The 20,791-nt window shown below is 55.2% G+C and overlaps 1 protein-coding gene across 5 annotated transcripts in view; it reads right to left on the bottom strand.

Moving 5' to 3' along the window:
* Positions 1–20,556, bottom strand: part of MPP2 (MAGUK p55 scaffold protein 2) — a 31,386-nt gene extending 10,830 nt beyond the window's left edge. Inside the window, exons 1-13 of one of the 5 annotated variants that reach the window (XM_045888036.3) lie at positions 20,463–20,530; positions 18,875–18,938; positions 17,930–17,993; positions 12,865–12,983; positions 3,560–3,712; positions 3,278–3,427; positions 2,771–2,998; positions 2,115–2,246; positions 1,905–2,010; positions 1,751–1,819; positions 1,364–1,525; positions 510–712; positions 1–129 (exon numbers count right to left, since the gene is read on the bottom strand). In XM_045888036.3, coding sequence (XP_045743992.1) covers positions 1–129; positions 510–712; positions 1,364–1,525; positions 1,751–1,819; positions 1,905–2,010; positions 2,115–2,246; positions 2,771–2,998; positions 3,278–3,427; positions 3,560–3,712; positions 12,865–12,983; positions 17,930–17,960 — 1,482 coding nt within the window. In that variant the 5' untranslated portion in view covers positions 17,961–17,993; positions 18,875–18,938; positions 20,463–20,530. Of the gene's footprint in view, positions 130–509; positions 713–1,363; positions 1,526–1,750; positions 1,820–1,904; positions 2,011–2,114; positions 2,247–2,770; positions 2,999–3,277; positions 3,428–3,559; positions 3,713–12,864; positions 12,984–14,540; positions 14,740–17,929; positions 17,994–18,874; positions 18,939–20,462 lie in introns of those variants that run through there. The other 4 variants (XM_064583539.1, XM_064583538.1, XM_064583540.1 and 1 more) reach the window with 4 other exon arrangements.
* Between the last annotated feature and the right edge of the window lie 235 nt (positions 20,557–20,791).

The raw sequence follows: 20,791 nt of genomic DNA on the forward strand, positions 1-20,791 counted from the left end.
CGTGAGCTGCTTGGTGGACACCCCACTCTCCAGGGCAGCCCGGTTCATGGCCCTCAGGGTCTCAAAGTCAGGGGCCTCGATGAACACCACATAAGGGACAAACTCAGCTGTTCTCAGCACTTTCACTGCCTGCAGGAAGAAAAGGGGATGGGGGAGTCTATCCCCCACGGACATCCTAGAAGCTGGGGGAAGGATAGCTGGGGGGACAGGTACTTGGAAATGATGGGGAAATGGTACCTAGGGTCCCGGGACCTGAGTCCTGGGGATGAATGGTGGAGGGATAGCTGGTAGGTGGCTGGGGATTGGGACACTGGAGGTGGCTAGAGGAGTGGGGCGTCTGGGAGGCTGAGAAAAAGGTTCTAGGTGGGTTGGGTCCCTAGCAGTAGTTGAGGGGTTATATGGGGGCTGCTTGGGAGACCAGTGCCTGGAAATATATGGGGAGTGGGAGGGGCAGCAGAGTGCCCAGAGGGGATATGGGCAGCCTGGGAATAAGCAGGCTGGGGCGGTACCTGGGGGTTGACATCCAGCACGCACACCTTGCCGGCGGCGACCACACCCCGGATGGAGTCGATACGGGTCCCATACAGGTTGCCCTCGTATTCGCCATGTTCCAGGTAGCGCCCCGCGCGGATGTCGGCCTCCATCTCCCCGCGGGACACAAAGCTATAGCCCTGGCCTTCCCGCTCCGAGTCCTTGGGCCGCCGGGACGTGTCTAGGGGGAAGGAGGGGCTGACTGAGCACAGGCAGGCCGTGTCCCACCTCTGACACGCGTGCACTTGTCCTACAGGGGCCGCGCAGCCCCTCTCCACTGTCAAAGCACTGCTGCCTTCCCTCGCTCCGTGCCCTCGCCCTCACCACTGACACACATGGATCCTGGGCGTCCATATTGAGGGAGCCTTCAGAGTTCACCGTGCCCGCCCAGCGCTCACAGATGGGGGGGCTGAGGCCCAGAGAGGGCGATGTGCACACCAAAGCCACCCACCAAGGTCAAGCTGATCTGGGGTCAGCCCTCAGGTTCCTGCCTCCAGGAGCCAGGAGCTCTCACCAGCCCTGCTGGTTCTGTCACCACACGCGGCCCTGTTTCACATGGGCTCCCAGCTGGGTTTTTAGCAAGTGAAACATGAGAGAAGGCGAGGCAAGGCTTGTCCAGCCCACCCAGGCCACGGGTTCAAAGGACAGCTTCCCAAACCCCCTCCAGCCTGCAGTTCCCCCATCAGCCACAGATGGCGCACCCCCACACGTCCCCCAAAAGTACCACTTGACTTGATGCCCATGCAGATGCCCACTCATCGGACGTGGCCCTGGCCCCCAGGGCAGCCCCGGCTCCTGGCTCCCCACCCAGCAGGGCCTGGCTCCCACTCACAGGGCACTGTGGTGCCGTATCGATCTGGATCCCACATGATGAGCTTGTTCTTCAGGCTGCGCCGGCCCACACCCTGGGCTCCGATTAGCACCAGGGTTTTCCGGCGGAAGGGAGGCATGCGGGCCACCTCCTCATAAATGAGCAGCTCATGGCGGTCAAACTCTGAACACAGGGAGAGGGTACTCATCAGGCTACTCAAGTGGCACGGGTGGGGCCGGGGGGCCAAGGATAAGAGGGCTGGGGCCAGGGACAGCAGAGAGAGAGTAGGCAGGGCCTAGGGACAAGACTGCAGCATCAGCACTGGGAGAACATGTGCACAAGTCACTGGCGGCTGGAGGGAGGGGGCTTGCCGTGTTAGAGGACAAGGAGGGGGCCTCCAACACCCACCTGCATTCTTGGTAGTCAAGTACATCATTCGCTTCTTTTTCTTTCCTGAAAGACTGCCACACAGGGTCCCTGGCCACAGAGAGATGGGCGAGTGAGGCCCGGCAGGCTTGCGTCGGATCCCAGATTAGGGGTTCCATCGGGGGGGCCCTCATACCTGAGGTGGGTGTCAGCTCCAGATCCCGTTTGACAAAGGCTTTCCGCTTCTCCTCCAGCAGCTGGCTGGGGATGAGCCCAGCGCTGCCCCCTTCCACATGGCATGCCTGAAACGGGCAGCAGTTGAGGGGTGAATGCCTGAGTGCGAAGGCACCTCCCCAGGCCCTCGCCTCCCCCACACCACACCTGGAGGCACACACCGATTGCTCACCTGCCACCAGTTAGCGTCGTCCTGGTTTACAATCTGCAGTAAGTCCCCCGCGTTGAAGCGCAGGCCCGCTTCCTTGCAGGGGATAAGGCTGTCTCTTGCAGGGTCATAGTCAAAGTGGCATTTCACAAACACCTGGCCCGGGGATCACAAAGGGTCAAGGGAAGAAGGGAAGGCTGGAGGGCAGTACCCTTCTCAGAGCAGCCCCCACCCCACTTCCCCCTCCTGAGGGTGGGGGGGGTGTCACACAGGCCACCGTCTTCCCCCTACCCTCACAAAGATGCAAGAGGCTCGGGCATGCCCCTCTCGAGGCACGCTGCCCCCAGACCCGCCCAGCCGCCTCCCTGGTACCAGCCTCCCTTTGCATCTCGAACAAAAGGACTCAGATTGCTGGAGGACACGCGGCAAGCCGACGTTGCGCATGCGCACACCCAGTACACGTAGGCAGGCCGGGGGCTGCGTGGATACCGGCGCTCATTGGGGTACCCCAGGCCTTAAATGTGCGCATGTCCCTTGCACATGTGTATGAGTGCCCACGACTAGGTCCAATGCACGAGCATGCGGGAGATGGGGGACTCCTACCGCGGGCCTGTCACCCCGGCGGCGGCCCCTTGGGCCTCGGGCTGGGAGTGCGGGGGAAGCTTGGCGGAGGGACCCACCTGGCGGGGCAGATGGGGCTCCTGGTAGCTGGGCAGGATCTTGAGGATGACGCTGCCGCTGGCACTGCGCAGGAGCTCCTGCAGCGCGCGGGGGTCGCTGCCCACCGGCTGCCCGTTCACCTCCTTGATGATGTCGCCCACGTGCAGCAGGCCTTGCTGAGCCACCATGCCCCCGTGCAGAATGCGCGCGATCACCAGCTCGCCGCCCTCCACACGGAACGTCACGCCCTGGGGGGATAGAGGGCGGGTATGATGAGGGCCCAGGTGCTCCAAGCCAGAATCTTCAAATGGGTCTCCTAAGGGACCCTCCATTCCCAGCCTCCTGGCACAGTCTGCGTGCAGCTCAGATGCACAGTGCCTGTGGTCTCCTGGGGCTGCAGGGGCCCGTCCCGGGGCAAAGCGGGTCCTATCTTCGTCCTCCGCCCTCTCCTGACCAGATTTGGTCCGCGCTGGTTATTCTCAACGCCCCCTCCAGATCCCACCCCCAGCTCTGCCTGGCGGCCTCACCAGATACTCTCCAGCAGTCTTGCGGATGCCCACCATGCGCACTGCGTCGGGAGGCACCGGCTGGTTGCTGAAGGTGGGGTCCAGGCCAGGGCTGGGGGGTGGTGTCTCATAGGTCTTTGAGGCCACAGAGTCGTGTGTCTCCAGGAGGGACTGGGGCGGTAGTGGAAAGAGGAGGGACCATGAGACAGTGTCCCATGGTCTCTTCCCATCCTGGCGCTAACGTCCTGCCAGCCCCCCTCCCAGTGGCCTGCCCCAGCCCCCACCCCAGCCCAGGGCCGGAACCTGGAAGTGGGGCTCCTGGAGGATGCGGGCCAGCTCCGCCGCGGTGCTGCTCTGCTCGGCCAGCTGGGCCAGGTCCCGGAGGATCTCCTGCACCAGCTCCAGGTTGTTGTCGCGCACAGCCTCCAGCTTGGTCTCCTCCAGCCGCTCGTGGGCCTGGTGGGGGTGGAACAGGTGACACCTGAGGCTCCCCAAGAACCCTGGGGTACCGTACACTGTCCCCTACCTGCTCAGATCCTGACTTCAGACCCCACCCTCAGCATTGCTTCTGATACCAGCTTCAGATCCTCACTCACCCAGACTCAAGCACACTCACATACACGCAAACACACCTTGCTTCCCCCTTTCTCCCTCCAAACGATGATTAGGACCCAGTTTCCAGAAGGGAGAATAGAAAGGACAAACCTGCATTCCCATCCTCTTGTCACAAAGGGTCATTAAAATTATCAAGCTGTCCCCAGCCCCCCAGGACCTTATAAGCATGTGAGTTCAAAGACAGCTTCTCCCACCTGATGGCATGGTCTTGGACATCCTGCAGCCCAGGATGAGGAAGCCAGGGAAGTGGAGCAACTTGCTCAAGGTCACAGGGACCCGAACTTGGGTCTCCAGACCTTCAGGTCAGTGCTCCCAGGTAGGGAGGGGACAAGAAATCAGTACAATTGACCCTTGAACTGCACGAGGGTTAGACGCACCAACCCTGCACTGTCAAAAATCCATATGTAAATTTTGACTCCACGAAAATGTAATTACTAGCAGCCTACTGTTGACTGGAAGCCTTATGGATAACATAAAAAGTTGGTTAACCGTATCTTCTATGTTATATGATTATATACTGTATTCTCATAATAAAGTAAGCTAGGGAAAAGAAAATGTTAAGAAAATCATAAGGGAGAGAAACATATTTGCAGCACTGAACTTTACTGAGAAAAATCCACACATAAGTGAACTCACACAGTTCAAACCCATGTTGTTCAAGGGTCAACTGCCCATGGTACCAGAAGAGGGCCCTGTACCTACTTGTTGCTTCACTGACCCTGGGCTCCTGACAAGGTGCTCTGAAAAAAGGGAAAGGCAGCTTTCACCAGGGACCAGCCCAGCAGGGAGAGTCATGTTAGCTGGGTCAGGAAGTAAGGAGTGCCATTTCAGGGCTATACATGAAGACTTTTCTCTCTGAGTCATTTGAAAAATAAGTCACCTCACCCCAGAGTAGTTCAGCATACATCCCTAAAAACAAATAGGAGGTCTGTCACATAAACTACAATACCATCATCACACGCAGGAAGTTCAACATTGACACACTGATAGAATATCATCTAATACACAGTCTCTATTTAAATGTTCACTGTTGTCCCAAAAATATCCCCCTTATAGATTCGTTTTTGTTTTTTCCCCGATGGACAATCTCATCAAGGACCATGTGTTACATTTGGTTGTCACATTGTTTTATTCCCCTTTAATCTAGACCAGATTCCAGTAACTTTTGGTCTTTCAGGACATTTTTGAGTTCAGGCAAGTCGTTTGTAAAATGCCCCACAACTGGATTTTCCTGATTGTTTCCCCATGATTAGACTCAGGTTAATCATTTTGGCAAGAGGTCTACATAAGCAATCGTGTGTCTTTTCCATGCCTTGAGACCCTGTGACTATTCTGTTCCCCCAACAATCTTTCTCTGATGAATTAGCATTCATTTATGACTCCTGCCTAAATCAATTCTTTTTTTTTAAGGTGGGGGGAAGAGGCAGAGGGAGAGAGAGAGAGAATCCCAAGCAACCTCCCATGCCCAGCACAGTGCTGGACGCGGGACTGGATCTCACGACCCTGAGATCATGACCTGAGCTAAAATCAAGAGCCAGACACTTAACCGACTGAACCACCCAGGTGCCCCAGTCAATTTTTAAAATTGGGGGTTGCAAAATGGTGATTTTCTAACTCTATTTTTCCTTCTACGTTTATTAGCTGGCATTCTACTATAAGACAGAGCTTGTCCTTTTCCCCTCCCACCCCTCCTCCCTCTCCCCCACACCCCCCTCTCTGTATCAATATGGATTCTTTTTACCCTGTGTTCTAAACCATCACCATCACTATCTTCATTGTCTCAATTTATCCCAAACTTGTGCAGTGGGAGCCCCAAAAACGCCTGTGTCCTTTTTGACATGTTCCCATCAGTCCTTGAGCACCTTCTTCCTTCTGCCACTACTTTCCCTACCCCAGGTCTCGGCTCAGCAATTTCTCCAAAGAACTCAGATTCCTCTTGGCAGGGAATGGTATTTAGAAACCAAGATCTGGGCGGTTGGGGCTCATTGCTTCTGGGGTGTCACTTATAGCCATCAGTCGATACTGATTGTTCCAATTAAAATCTAACTCTGCAAGATTTTCCTCATCTTCTCTCATTCTGTATTTGTACCTCCCTTCTCCCTCAGTGATAATTTATTTCCCAAGAACATTAATACATTTATTTATTTGTCCTGCCCTCTATTATTAAAAAATATTTCAAAATTGCTAAACAACCACTGCTACCTATCACAAACTTCAGTAAAAGTCAAGATTCATCTGCAGTTCTTTTTATCCTCAGAATAGTCTAAAAGCACTTACAGCATTTATGGAAATGTTCGACAACTGTGCTGCCCAATGTGGTAGCCACATGTGGCCACTGAGCGATACGACAACTACGACTGAGAAACCGAACGTCTAATTTTTATCAGCATTTTGGTTTACTTAGGTATTTTCATTTTAAGTATTTAAATAAATACTCACATGTGGCTCGTGGCTACTGTATTAAACATTACAGCCTTAGAATATATCTCACATAGGGTATACAATCAGAATATTGTGAGCAAAAGTAACTAGAATTAATTCCCTTTTCTGTATGGTTATGCTAACAATTTAATATGTGGATAGATTCACTTGTCTGCACTTAGTTTCAGAGTTCGCTTTTTTCATTCTTTTTAATTTATTTGTATTGTTGGAATATGTACAACATTTCCATGGTTCACATTTTAAATCTATATAAAAAGTAAATTGAAGGAAGTCTCCTTTCCATCCTCATCCCTTCTACTCTACTCACACCCACACTAGAGGTAATCATTTTCATTAGTTTTGGTTTATTCTGTTTCTTTTCACAAAAATAAGTAAATATTTCTCTTTTTTACATAAAAAATAGAACACAATACACACTCTGATTCCTTGGGTTTTTGGTTTGTTTGTTTAATTGGCTTGGTTTGTTGTTTGGTTTTTTACTTAACAATATGCCCTGGAAATCACTCTATGCTGCTACATGGAGACCTTCCATAATGATTATTATTATTATTATTATTATATTTTAATTACTGCATTTGACTCACTTCATGACTGGAGGACCATAATTTATTCAACCAATCTCATGGGTTTTTACGTTGTTTCTAATATTTTACTATTGCAAATAAAGCTGTAGTGAATAACCTGGTATAGCTGTTGTCTATCTGTAGAGAAGTCTTCCATGTAACTTCCTGGATCAAGCAGGATATACAGGTGTGGTTTTGTTAGATATTGACAACCCCCCTCCATGGGGCTTGGGCTGCTTTGTCCTCTCACCAGCATTGGATGAGAGACTTCCCTGAAGCCTTGCCTGGACCAAGTACACAGCTAGCTAATGGTGCAGCCGGTACTTGAATCCTGATCTGTCAGCTCCTGATCCACAGCCATGAGCAGACTGCAAAAGCAGAAACACCACATAGCCATTTCTTAGAGAGCTTTTCCCTCTGCCTTCCCATGCCAGCCTCTCTGATCTTGGCAGAAGACAGGGAATTCTCATTTGAAATCTAGGCTCATAATTAAATAGCTCAAACACTGATAGGAGTCCCAGAGAATGGTGTGCCAGAGGGTAAAATCACTCTTACATCTGGAATTGACTATGTGATTTGCTTTGGTCAGTGGGACATTAGCAAATGTAATGCAAGCAGAGGCCTGGAAAGTGCTTGGGACTTGGGGCTTGTCCTCCCTTGCTGCTGGGACTGCCTTGTGGAGAACCCTGGGACCCCTCCTAGAGGACGAGAGAGGATGCCATCCTAGACATCGCAGCCTTCCCAGCTGGGACACCAGTCATGTGAAGGAGAATGTCCTAGACCACCCTGCCCCAACTGAGCAGCCCAGACCAGAAAAACCACCCAAATGATAAAAAAGATCATGAGAAATGAATCATGGTTGTTTTAAGCCACTAAACTGTGGGATAGTTTGTTACACAGCAGAAGCTGACTGATACACTGAGCTCCCCACCACTGTAGCTTCCACCTGTCATGTCCCTTGGTCAGAGTCTCTATTTCAGTGACACCCCACCCCCGCCATCCTTCATTCTTCTAGGACCCTGTCTTGCTTTGTCAATTCTCTCACCCCAGCCCTATCACAGGAGTGGAGTCCTCCCAGTGAACTTCGGCCCAATGGCCAAGACCACATTGTAACAACTCCTTATGGTTTGAAAGGCACTTCTGCATCCAAGACTTTCCCCATCCCCACCATGACTCTGAAAGAGTGACATCATTATCCCCACTTTTCAGAAGAAATAACTAAAGGTCAGAGAGGTTGTTCGACAAAATAAAATCACAGCCAGCCAGTGACTCTTCTATGTTCTTTCTATCTCATCTCATATGGATTAGATCACAGGCCTCCCAGCTGGCAGATGTCCTCACTGGTAACAGTTCACCTGAATTTCTCAATGTCACCTGACTTGGATTGCTCACCTTGGCCTTGCCTGTTGTTGGAACACCTGCTGCTGGATCCAAGTCAGCCCTCCCAGATGTCACCCACCTGCTAGTGCTGCCACCTGTCATCTGAGCCAACCCCCTGGATTTATGATCTGTTGGCCAGATTTGGCTTCCCTCCAGAGCCTTTACCCTCTGGGCTTGTCCCCTCAGGCCCCGCCCCTCCCTGGTCCTATATCTACTCAGCCCAGCCCCTCCCACCCTGTCTGCATAGCCCCAGAGGGGAGAGGCAAGCTCCACTCCACAACGGTAAGGGAAGGGGATTAATAGCTACCAGGGCAGTTCCAACTTGACTATTCCTGAGTTTATGGGCCACTTCACCAAGGGAACCAAGTTTTTACAACTGGATCTTTGATCTGAGTACTTTTGTCTGTTAGGTTAGAAATGCATCTCTGGGGGCGTCTGGGTGGCTCAGTCGTTAAGCATCTGCCTTCAGCTCAGGTCATGATCCCAGGGTCCTGGGATCGAGCCCCACATTGGGCTCCCTGCTCAGCAGGGAGCCTGCTTCTCCCTCTCCCTCTGTCTACCACTCTGCCTACTTGTGCTCTCTGTCAAATAAATAAATAAAATCTTAAAAAAAAAAAAAAGAAAGAAATGCATCTCTGTACACATAATCATTAAAATCGATGAGGAGTAAAAAGCAGGTCCCATCGTCCAAAGCAAATCATGTGGTCAAGCCTAGACTGAAGAATGGAGAAACTCTACCTTTTGATGAGGGAGTGACAAAGTTCCACTGCAAAGGGGCACACGTACAGGGATGGGAGGGATTCTTACTGAGCTCAGAGGTGCGTTTACAGAGATGCACTTCTTGCTCGTCTCACAGCTCAATGGAGAGAAGTCACAGGGTCCCCCTAGGCCACCAGCCTCTCACTGGGAATCTCAGTGTTGAAGAAAGGTCCACACTACCTTCTGTTGTGCTTTATGCATCTGGAACCATCCTGGGAATCTCCTGGGAGGCAATTCTGACCAGCTTATCCCCAAGAACAATTCTGGAGAAGGGAGTTTATGTTTACAGTCTGATCTAGCTCATCAGTAACTTCTCAGTTAGGCTGTGCCGTGAGGTCCCAGGGCAACAGAGTTGGGCTCCTTCCGGAGAACAAGCTCTCTGACAGCTCATTCCCACAGCCCCAGCACCACGTCTGGTATTCGGTGAGCATGCCGTAGATATCCGTCAAACTGAAGATGGATGACTGAGTGAGTGACAGTCATCCAGGCAGCAATCCCCTCACTGGAGAGCTGTTGGGTGGATCAGACCAAGACACTGAAGAAGAACACTATCGAGGGCAATCATGCTTTGGAGGGGGCCCTCTAACCCCGAGATTCTGCCATCCTGAAAGCCCCCTCTTTCATTATCTGTCTCACTGTAGAAGCAACTGCTAACGTGACCCAGAGGTGACGTGGTCTAATAAATCCTACTCTGAAATCAGCTTTGGCAGGTTACAGGTGTGGAGGGTCAAAATGTGCATATTCAGCAATACCACTGCCAAGTGTCCACCCTAGAGAGACCTTCGCACATGCGCAGAAGCAGAGGAATTCGAGGATGCTCCCCGCAGCGCCATCCTGAAGAGTGGAAAATCAACAACGTACCTGTCTCTCAGTAGGAGAACCAATAAATAAATACACCGGGCTCTATTTCGTATACTGGCACACCACACAACAGTTAAAATGAATCTCTCCGGGGCGCCTGGGTGGCTCAGTCGTTAAGCGTCTGCCTTTGGCTCAGGTCGTGGTCCCAGGGTCCTGGGATCAAGCCCCGGGTCGGGCTCCCTGCTCAGCAAGGAGTCTGCTTCTCCCTCTCCCTCTGCCTGCCACTCCCCCTGCTTGTACTCGCTCTCTCTGTCAAATAAATAAATAAATAATCTTTAAAAAAATAAAATAAAATGAATCTATCTGTAGCTACGTCTATACTTATGCCAATAATCATATTACTTATATGAACTAGAAATCTCACAAACCTAAGCGGCTGGCGCTATCTAATTCCATTAAGGAAAGTTTAAAATCCCATAGGCTAGGGGCGGATCGTGTACATCTAAACACATCCATAGGCAAGATAGGCAAACATTCAGGGGTAGGACATCATCAAGCGCAAGCCAGTGGTCACCTAAGGGGAGGGAAAGCTGGGGAAGTGGGACCAAGGAGGGGCACCAGCTGCATCACACTTCTTCTTTCTTACAAAGGCATAGCAAGAACGCAAGACACTGAGGCCAGCATCCCCATCCTGGAGGTGATACTCAGAGGGCTCTTAGGTTTTTTTCCTATACTGTTTGTATTCATTCATTGAGCAAATATTCCGTGAGCACCTACTGTGTGCAGGGCACTCTTCTCGGCCCCCAGGACACAGACAGACACACCTGCCCTGTTCGAGCTCACACTCTCTTTGCTTGAAACATGCTCGATTCCTTGTTTTTATTTTTAACCCATAAATACAATCCTTGACCACTGAATGGAAAGCGTTCTGCCTTTCTCTAATCCCCCCCTCCCACCCCAGTCTGCTCAGGTTTCTCCTCCCAAGAACATTCCACTTTCACCCTCTGCCATTAGCAACCTCCCCGGGGCTTCAGCCATTCCACACATGGAACGCTCCCCATGACCAGGCTGTGTCCCCAGGACACAGCGTCCCCTGCGCAGCTCTCTCCTTCTGGCGGGGCCTGCTCCCCCTCCACACCCCATGCCAGAGCTGGCCACAGCTGTCCTGTGACAGAGTCCCCATCCCTACCCTGTGGAAAAGCTGCCACCTGGCTACCCTCTCCCGCTGTCTCATCACCATCATCGCCAACTTCCTGGTCACCCCACCACCATTCCCGGAGACCCTGAGCCTGCCTCGGTCTTCTCCCACCCCGATGCCCGCTGTACCCTAGATTCCAACGCCACCCCACATGCAAACCTTCCATTTCTGGGTCTCTTGAACATTGCTGACCTCCCCGTCCACTGCAGCCACACCCTAAATTGTCATGTCACCCCCCCACCCCGAGCTGTCCTCCTTGGAAACCTCCCACCTCCCTCTCTCTCTGACCTCTGCCTTCTCTTACAGTTATCCACTCTCTCTAGAGCCCCCAGGCCTTCACCTCCATTTTCTTCCTGCCTCTCTGTCTCCTCCTGGTCCCCTTCCCTGTCCCTCCCAGTCCCGGGCCCCAGAGGTGACACTCTGAGACACTTCCTCTCCCCTGTCCCCTTCACAGCATCCTGGCATCTCAGCCTCCACGGCCCACACCCAGCACAAGACCTGGACCAAAGCCACCCCCTTTACTCCCAGCATCCCGGGACTAAATCATCCCCACCCCAGAAACTCAGGCACCTGCCACGGCCAGTCTGGGGCTCTGTCCATCCTGCTCCCTGGCTTTGGTGGCGTCCCTCTCCCCTCCCTTCAGCGATTAGTCGAGTCTTCATTCCCAAATCCACTGGTTCAACCCTGATCCCTAATTTCCAGCAGACAACTTCCTCCCTTCTCTGAAAAATCTGAGCAAGTAGACATGATTCCCTGGAGCTCCACTGCCTCTACCCCCAGGAAAGGGGGCGCCCTTCTACCCCATTCCCACCCCCCCAACCCTGCCTCTGAGCTGATGGTGGCATCAGCCTCTTACTTCCCTTGTACAGAATCCTGAGCGCCTTGCTACGCCCACCCCTCACCTTCCACACCCAAACATCAAGCATTGCCAATTCACTTCCTAAATACTTCTTTCATCCTCCCCTCCCTCAAGCCCTAGGTTTACCACAGGTCTAGTTCAGGGTCATCCCCAACTCTGGCCTTTCCAGCTCCAGCCATGACCCTCCAACCATCCTCCATGTGGCTGCCAGAGGGATGCTCCTAAAACGTCCATGTCCCATCATCACGCCCCTGCTTAAAACCCACGAAAGTTTCCACGTCACTCACAGGACATCACAGGACAAGGCCCAAGCCCCCAGCACAGCCCCCAGTGCCCTCCACAACCTGTGGGCATGTCTGCAGCTTACACTCCCTGTCTCGTACCTGAAGCTCCAGCCTCACGCCCCCCAGACTTCTGGCTTTTTCTCACCTCTGTTTCTGCTCAAGCTCTTCCCTTGGCCCCAAATGCCCTCCCCCTCCTCCTCAGGCTTCCAGACTCAGCTCAAGCGGCCCTTCTTCCAGGAAGCCTTCCCTGGCTACCCCAGACCAGGTTAGGCATCTGTCCTTTACGTTCCTAAAACACCTATTGCATCTGCCTCTATCATGGCCATTACCAAATTGTTTAATAACTTTCTCTCTTAGTGAGTTTCTCGCCCACCTGAAGCATGGCAGGTGACCTTAAAAAGAAATCTGCACAAAATGTCCAAAGGCAGAGGGGACAGGCAGGAAGAACTCTTGGAGAGTCCAATGCACAGGCACCAGTCCCACCCCCCACCAGCTGGCAGTCACACGCATCCTCATGGGCTTGTCCACACTCCCACCGGCCAGGCACGGGACAGCCGGCCACCTGCAGTCATGAAGACTCATCACCTGGGCACGGATATTCATGCAGAGCCCCTCCACGGGTATTCTGGGCCACATGCCCCGTTCCTGGGCACCCTATGGCCAACACCCCATAAACTCCCTAGGCCCACCTCCCTGGAGCACTGTACCTTGGCCAGGGATCTCACTATGGGACTTTCCATAATGCCTCGAAGAAAGATCAGGTCCAGTTCTGCAGCTCCCGTGGCATTGGGGAGCGATCCGAGGTTGTCCAGGACTTGCTGCATGGCTGGGGAGAAGGGACGGGCAGTGAGACACAGGAACCAGCTGGGCACAGGAGACCAAAACACACCAGAGCCATCCCACCCCTCCTACCCCGTGTCCCACAGAAGACGACCCCCCTCCAGCAGCACTTCCCCCCTGCCCAGCACGGGCACTCCCGGCCCCTGAATGCCTGGGGCAGGGGTCTAGGGGTGAGGGAGGGGGACAGTTTCCTTGACCTGTCCTCTAGGCCCTAGGTAATGCCAACCTGGCCAGGTGGGAGGGTCTAGGGAGCAGGAAATGGACTCTGAGGTGGGAGGAGGGGAGAAAGGGAAGCAGTTGTCAGGTTCCAGGTTCTGCCCTGAACCAGAGAGCCACAGACTCCTCGCTTGATCTCTGGATGGGCTGAAGTCCCAGGACTCAGCCACCTGCACCTAGGGGGCTCAGGGATAGGAGAGAGAATACTTGGAGCGTGTCCCTGAGTGTAATCAAGCAGGCAGCCATGCAGGAGGCCAGAGTACAAATAGCACCACTAATTCCGTGCGATTTTCCAAAAGTCACGGTCCCTCATTGGCCTCAGTCTTTCCCTCCTGTAAAATGGGTGAATGGAACTAGACAGGGTCTACAGGCCCTTCAGCTCTGACAGAGAGTGATCTATTATCATTGAGAAGTTACTATAGATCAAAGGAAGCCAAAGATGCGGCCCAGAACATTGACAGGAGCTGGGGAGACAGGCACCCTGGGGTGCTGTGGGCACCAAAGGGCAGAGGTTAGACCAAGTCAGCCCAAGGATCAGCAACCTCTCAGCCTGGCATGGGACATACCCAAGGATGTGAGAACACCTGACACTGGGCTACAGCAGTGGCTGCTGAGGTCTGAGGTAGGGCTTGTCTGTACCCACCCACGGAGGTGGGAGCTCCTGGCTGTGGCAGGTTCTGGGGGGAGGAAGGGAGGAGCAGAGTGTGCCCAGCTGGGGGCAGAGATGGGCAGGAGGTATCATTACTCTGCCACCCAGCCACCCACGCCTGCATCTACATAACAGCGCTCGAGCCGTGGAGGGGGCCTGGGTACAGTCCCTGGCTCCTCTCACTACTCTTGTCAGTGCCCCCTCCTCCAGGAGGGAATAGGGATGGGGAGGAGGGGGCACTGAAACTGGAGAAGCAGACATGGCTTAGGGATCCCCTCTTCCCCTCCTCCTCCCCACCTTCTCCAGAAACAACATCTAAGCCTGCCCTCTAGACCCCTCCTGCCCAGGCCTGGGCTTGGTATTGATCAGACACCTGCAAGGCCCTTCGTGGCCTCGGAAAGAAGCCAGGGCAGGGACCCTTCCCACTCTGCCAGGGTATCCTGGGATCCACCCTCCCCAACCATCCTCACCTACAGACTCACAAGCCTGTCAGCCTTGGAGGAGGACAGAGCCCGGGGGGAGTTAGTGCCCTCTGCCCAGGCCCGCTCCCTTAGGCTCCCGAGGGCCCGCTCCCGGGGCACCCTCTCCAGATGCCCAAACCCCGAGGAAGGAGGGTAGATGAAGGGGCCAGCTTTCCCCCCGCCCCGCCCCCAGCCTCCCCACCCCGCCTTTCCCTACCTTCCCTCCGGAGATCAGCTTCCTCAGAAGAGCCCAGGGATACACCCTCCAAGGAGGCCCCGCTGCCTGGGCTGCCCGCCATGGTGGCCCCCCACCCCCGGTTCCGGGGCTCCTGGTAGTAGCCTCCACGCAGCTGCCGCTGCCTTGCCAGCCCGAGAAAGGCAGCGCTCCAGGAGGCGGGACTCGGGGAGCGCCCTCTGCAGGATCAGCCAATAGCAAGGCTCAGTCTCCCTGACCGCCTTGCTGATTGGCCAAAGCCCCGCCTGGAGCAGCCGGGTGGGGAGGAGGCGGCACAGGAGCTGAGAGTGGGGCGGTGGGAAAGAGAGTCCCGGTCCTCCCGGGGCCCGATCCCCCCACCCCGTGTTCGCACCAGCGGGGGTCAGGAGGGGGCGGCTGAGGGGAGGTCTGCGGGGCAGGGGGTTAACCCCCGCTGCCCCTTCAGAACCGAGGCGGTGCTCAGAGACGCCCCCTCTCACAGTCCAGGGGCGGGAAACCCAAGGCGGGGTGGGGATTTGGCCCCAGCTTGTTCCCGCCCCCCCCCACCTTCTGGAAGTCTCTCCTCTAAAACATGCATGCCACTTCCTCCTCTTGCCCTCAGACCTCTACGTTCCTTCTCCAGGCGCCGTTTCCTTTACAATGCCCTCCTCAGGATCAAAGGAAGCCCCCAAGAATGACTCTCAGTCCTGGGCCAGGAGCAGGGGCACCACTTGGGCATTGGGCAAATACCTCAAGCCCCAAATACCTCCCCCTACCTGCTAGCCATGGGGGGCGGAGGTAGGGGGGACAGGGAGGAAAAGGAGGGGAAGGGAGCGGCACCACCCTGGGCTGGGAGGGGAGCCTCACAGTCTGACCCCTCATCTCAGCAGCGGCCCCCCCTCTCCCCCATCTCGCACTAGCTCCTCCCCTTAGGTCAGGGATGGTGCCTGGTAGGCAAGTCTGGCATCTTGGAAGGCAAAAGGTGAGGGTGCATTCTTGCATCAGGGACCCCGGTGGGCAGGAGCAAAGGACTTGGCAGTTACCCCAGCCCAGGGCCTCCATTCCTCTGATACCCTGTACCATGAGGACACCACCAGCTGCTGCTGCCACCAGACAGCCATTCCCTGAGGAGTGGCACCAGGTCGAAATGCACCCCTGGTTGCCATGGCAGCAGGAGGGATTACACACCAGGACATTAACCCAGGGATGCAGGAGAGATTTAAAGGGACAGCTCCACCTCAAAATGGCCCCCATCCCAGCCGTGATCCAAAGAAAAGAGGGAGTCAAGTAAAGAGGGCAGAGAGGGTAGGGCTCCAGGTCTGGAGACTCCCGGGGCAAGTTCTCTGAACACTCAGTCCATGCCATAGCCCACATATCCCTCAGCCTGTCCCCAACCCTCAGGAAAGGGCCCCTCCACTTTACTAGAAGTAGAGCTGGGTCTCTCTGCAAGAATACACTCATACCATCTCCCCTCCACAATGACAGTGGCCATGTTGACCCATAGGGAAGAGAATTGTTGGCTTCACCCTGCAGATCCCAAGGCTAGAATCTCCCTGGGAAGGGAGCGGGGAGAGGGAGGGTGACCCTGACCTCAGAGGCGGGTGACCCTGACCACAGCTATCTCTCCTATAGGGCCCGTAGGAAGTGTAATGGCCACCAAATGAAAAGAAGCAGGCCCATCATTAGATTTTTGATGCCAGGAGCCAATCCAGCCTAGGATGGGGGCAGAGAGGGCCGCCTGCAGGAAGGGCCAAGAGACTCATAGCTTGGGTCACACATCATCTTTTTACAGAAGAGGAAACTCAGGATCCTAGAGGTTAAGCAGCTAGTTCCTGTGCTCCTTCCTTTGGATATGGGAAGGCAGAAGTAGCCCAGGGCATAACACCCAGGGGATCAGGGGCCCCAGGGGTCCTCAGAGGAAGCAGGCCCTGGCCTCCACTCCCTGCCTGGACCCCACTCTACCCCCACCATGCCCCCATCAAGTGGCCTACAGCAGGAAAGTCAAATTCTCCCCCCTCTACACCCCTGCCAGGCACTATTAATGGGTTTACTGGGCAGCTCCAGATCGAGAGGCCTTTAATCACAGGCTCAGAGATGGGCTTAATTAACCCCTAAGCAGCTTACAGTGGGGCCCAGGCAGCCTGGAGCAGGGGAAGAGCCCAGGGGGCTCAGCAGGCTGGACACGGGGTGGGGGCACTGAGCCCTCCAGGCTGCCAAAGCTGGGGACCATTAGTACAGTTCCTTCACTATATGGAGAAAAGGTCTTTCTTGGAGGGCAAGGGTATCACAGTTTAGGGTCTAGCCCACCCACAGCAGCCTTCACTGTCCTGGCTCACTTTCTCGGAGGGGAGGGACAGGAGAGACATACTAACCAAACTGGGAGGCCTGGAATGGCTTGCAGAGGCAGCAGCAGGCTTGGAGCAAGGGAAGGGGCTGCACGGGCAGGAGGCATCCAGGCAGGGGAATGTCAGACAAATCAGAGCGAACCCGGAGCCAACTGCAGTGTGAGGGCCCATAGCCTCTAGCATAGGGATCTGCAGCTGGGAGGTCCTGACTGCACACGGGGTCCATGAACCCCCAAAGTGGAATGCAGATGTTGTGCATAGAGAAGCATTTGTCTATGAGGAAGGCCCACAGCTGTCATCAGATTCTCAAAAAGGAATCCAGGACCAAGAAAATTTAAGAACACTTCTCTTATCCAATCACCTCATCTTACAGATGGGAAAGCCTAGGTCCTAAAAAGGACCTCAAGGCACAGGCTAATTGAGGTAATAACCCAGCAGCAGAGCATAACTGTGAATACTCCTATCAGGAATATTCTTTCCGCATCATAGCCTTAGAGTTTCACATCAACCTCTTTATAGAAGAGACACAGGCCCCAAGGGGTAAGAAATTTGCTCCTGAGGCTTCCTAGCTCATCTGGGCGACCCGCTCCCTTGCCTTACAACCTCCCACAGAAGCAAGTGCAGGCTTCCTGAGCTGGCATTCTCCATGCACACAGCCACACACCCATCTCTGGCACATGCTGCTTTACTCTACCCATCTGGTGGCTGTCCTCCACCCCCAAGCCATCCTCCAAGGGCCAGATCCTAAGGGCCACCTCACCAACCAGCCTGGCCCCAGGTCATTGCCCTCTGGCAATACTGCGGATCATCTCTGGAGCGTGTGTGCCTCTGCCCTCCACGGAGATGAGTTGAGCTGTGTCTCTGGCCGCACCCTGGAGCAGGTGCAGTGGGGGCCATAGAAGCTGCCTGAAGGAAAGGCTGAGTGGCAGGATGGAGCAGCGGTGGGGGAAGGGTTATTCTCACAGGTGGCTGCCAGAGTGCCTGATGGCTGCCGTTCTCCCCCCTCAAGTCCCTGCCTGGCACTTCTGGAACCACAGATACAAACGGACATCCTCAGCCCCTTCTTACCAGACTCAGAGTTGGTGGCAGCAACTGGCATGGTGAGGTCTGCAAAGGCCCTGAAATGTCTCTCCTGGAGGAGGGAAGAGAAAAGAATGAGAAAGCACAATGGCAAAGCAATGGGGGAAGGAATTAGGAAGGGCCTCCCCTCAGGATCAGGGCATTCCCCAGAGACTGCATGATCCCACAGTCCTGGGAGGCAGGAAGAGCAGATATTACATGTCCTTTTCTCCCAGGAGGAGGAGATCGGAGGATCAGAGAAGTTAATTGCTTTGCCCAAGGTCACGAAGCTAATAAAGAGAGCTACATTGAACACCCAGGTTTTATGACTCTTTAAAAAAAAATTGTGTTTCTGCCTGCCATTTGTCCTTTATTTATTTTGGGGGTGGTAGGAGTCCAGAATTTGAGTCAAAAGCAGGAAAGAGGAGCACTCCCAGACTGTAAGCTCCATGAAGTCAAGAACTACATCTGTTTTGCTTCTGGATCCCAACCCTAGCCAGTGTGGATGCTCTACAAACATTTGTCTGTCTGGCTGACAGAAATGAAGTCATACTTTCCCGAGGCCTCTCTGACTTCCTCTTTCTCCCTTTGCCCCTTCTTAGTGCAGAGCTGGGACAAGGAAAGCCCGGGGCTCCTTATTCTCCAGGGGAGGGTGCAGGGGGGCACCGCTACCCTTCTTCCCCTTGCCTTCCGGGGCACTTACTGCTGGAGAAAACCCTAATTCCCAGTTGCCATGACAACTAGAGGCAGTGGCTCACAGCAGGGGTGAGGAGAGAAGAGCGAAGCAGCTGGCAGCGCCCACTTTAAGACTGAACGCCTGCTGGGCCCCCGGGGGTAGGGAGCCACAACTTCCCCTCCCCCTAAGAAAGGATTCTACCCAGAGGGACCATCACCAGGTTTTAAGAAAACCCTCTCTAGCCCCATCCCTTCCGCCCCCAGGCCAGAGCTGCTCACCTGAGCTCAGGTAGCAGAAATTACAAAGGTTGGGGGATGACTCCCTTTCTTCCTGGGTCTTTCCCTAAAGACGTGGAAGAAAGGAGTTTTCAGGGAAAAGAAGGGCACCCCCGTCAGGCTAGCACCCAGGCTGGGAGAAATGCCCAGATCTCCTGTGCCAAGCCCTGCTGTCCCTATGCCTTCCCTCCTCCCCCACCCAAGGTCTTGACCACCTGGAACCTGGAGCCTTCTCCTGGCTGTTGCTGTTCTCCCTGACAGTTACTGGCAGGGGGGACTCCAGACATCCTCCTTCCTTAGAGACTGGAAGGTGAGAAGAGGCAGGGAGGATCCTGTCCCCTGGAGTCTTGCCCAGCCTGCCTGGGTTTTTCTCTGGGTAATCAGTTCCCACAGCGTCGGCTAGCTCTTCCCCACCCCCACCCCGTCCTCTGGGAGGGCGGGGCCTGGCTTGTGCCCGCAGGAGAACAGCAGTGCCAGGCAAGCCAGCCTGGCTACGGGCCAAGGTCCGGGGCCCAGGCTTCTGGGAACGCGCACCTCGGCTTCCAAACGCCTGGGCCTCGGTGTCTTCTCACCCCTACCTCCAGACTATCCACACCACCCAGGGTCAGTAGGTGATGCGGACCAGGCGCGAAAGGGGGAGGTTTCCTCCAACCTCCCACCCACCCATCCCTCCATTAATACACGTACAAAGAGATGTTGAAGAGAAAGGTCTGACAAAGGCGCTTTGAAGACCGATAGGTCGTGGGGAGGGGTAGACAGACTGAGGGATGGGGGGGGGGTGCGTCTAGAGACGTGCGGACCTGCACGCACGGACTATCGGATAGCCCCCGCCCCACGAGCCGGGCCCTAACTGGCTGGGCGCTAGGACCTGGGGGGAAGGGGGGGCGTGTTGCGAGCCATCAAAGAAGGCTCTTTGCGAGCGCGCCCGCGGGAGACCAGGGGATGAGGTCACTGAATGGATGCCCCCCCGCCCCCGTCCTCACTCTCCCTCCCCCCCCATAGTTGACCTAACTTTTTGACCCCGGCTCTACTCTCCTGGCACCGATCCGCCCTCAGGTCTCCAGACCCTAACCCTGGCCCCCGACCCCGACCCGCCCTCCCCACAGCCTGGGAGGCGAAAGAAGCAGTGCGCCCCCCTTCCCAGGACCCCCTCCCAGGGAAGGTTGAGGTGTTGGCCTCCCAAGAGGGCCGGGGGGGGGCACCGGGACCCACGCAACCTCTGTCGCGCGCCCCCACCCCCCGGAAGCGCTAACAGCGCGGTTCTTACGTAATGCCCGGCTCCAAAGTCCCCCGAATCCGCACAGCCCCCGAAGAGGCCTCGCGGATACCGGAGCCTCGCACAGCTCACCAGCTCTGTGCGCGATGTTACTCCGGAGCCCTAACCGCGCGGGCCAGCATCAAGAAGCAGCGGGGTCTGATTTCTCCCTAGGAGCCCCCGAGAAAGGAGGGAGGCGGGAGGTGGAGAGGGAGGGGACCGGCCTGAGGGAAGGGGCCGGGGGAGACCCGACCCAGAGAATAGGGCTGTGCCTGGACGAAGAGGAAACAAGGGGCCCTGGGGTGGGCGCTGGCCCGGGAGTCGGGGGGCGCCTACCTGCGCCCCGGGCAGCCCCTAGCTCCGTGCGGCTCCAGCGCAGCCCCGCGCTCCGCGTTTATTGCTTGTCAATCGCTACCCCGGCTCTTAAAGCGGCGAGGCCTCCTCTGCGCGAGGGGGCGGAGACCGAGAGGGGAGAAGAAGGGAGGGGGATCTGGATGCAGCTCGAAAAGCCGGAGAAAGTCGTCTTTCCGTGCAGCTAGAGGGTAGGCGGGGAGGTAGTGGTTTGGGAGAAACCTCACAGCCCAAGATCCCCTGCTCGCTTTCCACTCGGGGAAGCAGGGGCTAGGATCCGTACCCACTACTAGCGTCCCTCGGCGCCCAGCGAT

This window comes from Mirounga angustirostris, unplaced genomic scaffold (genome assembly GCF_029215605.1).
Source record: "Mirounga angustirostris isolate CCGP_5_RB_7025 unplaced genomic scaffold, mMirAng1.0.hap1 SCAF_17, whole genome shotgun sequence".
In the NCBI taxonomy this organism is placed as follows: domain Eukaryota; kingdom Metazoa; phylum Chordata; class Mammalia; order Carnivora; family Phocidae; genus Mirounga; species Mirounga angustirostris.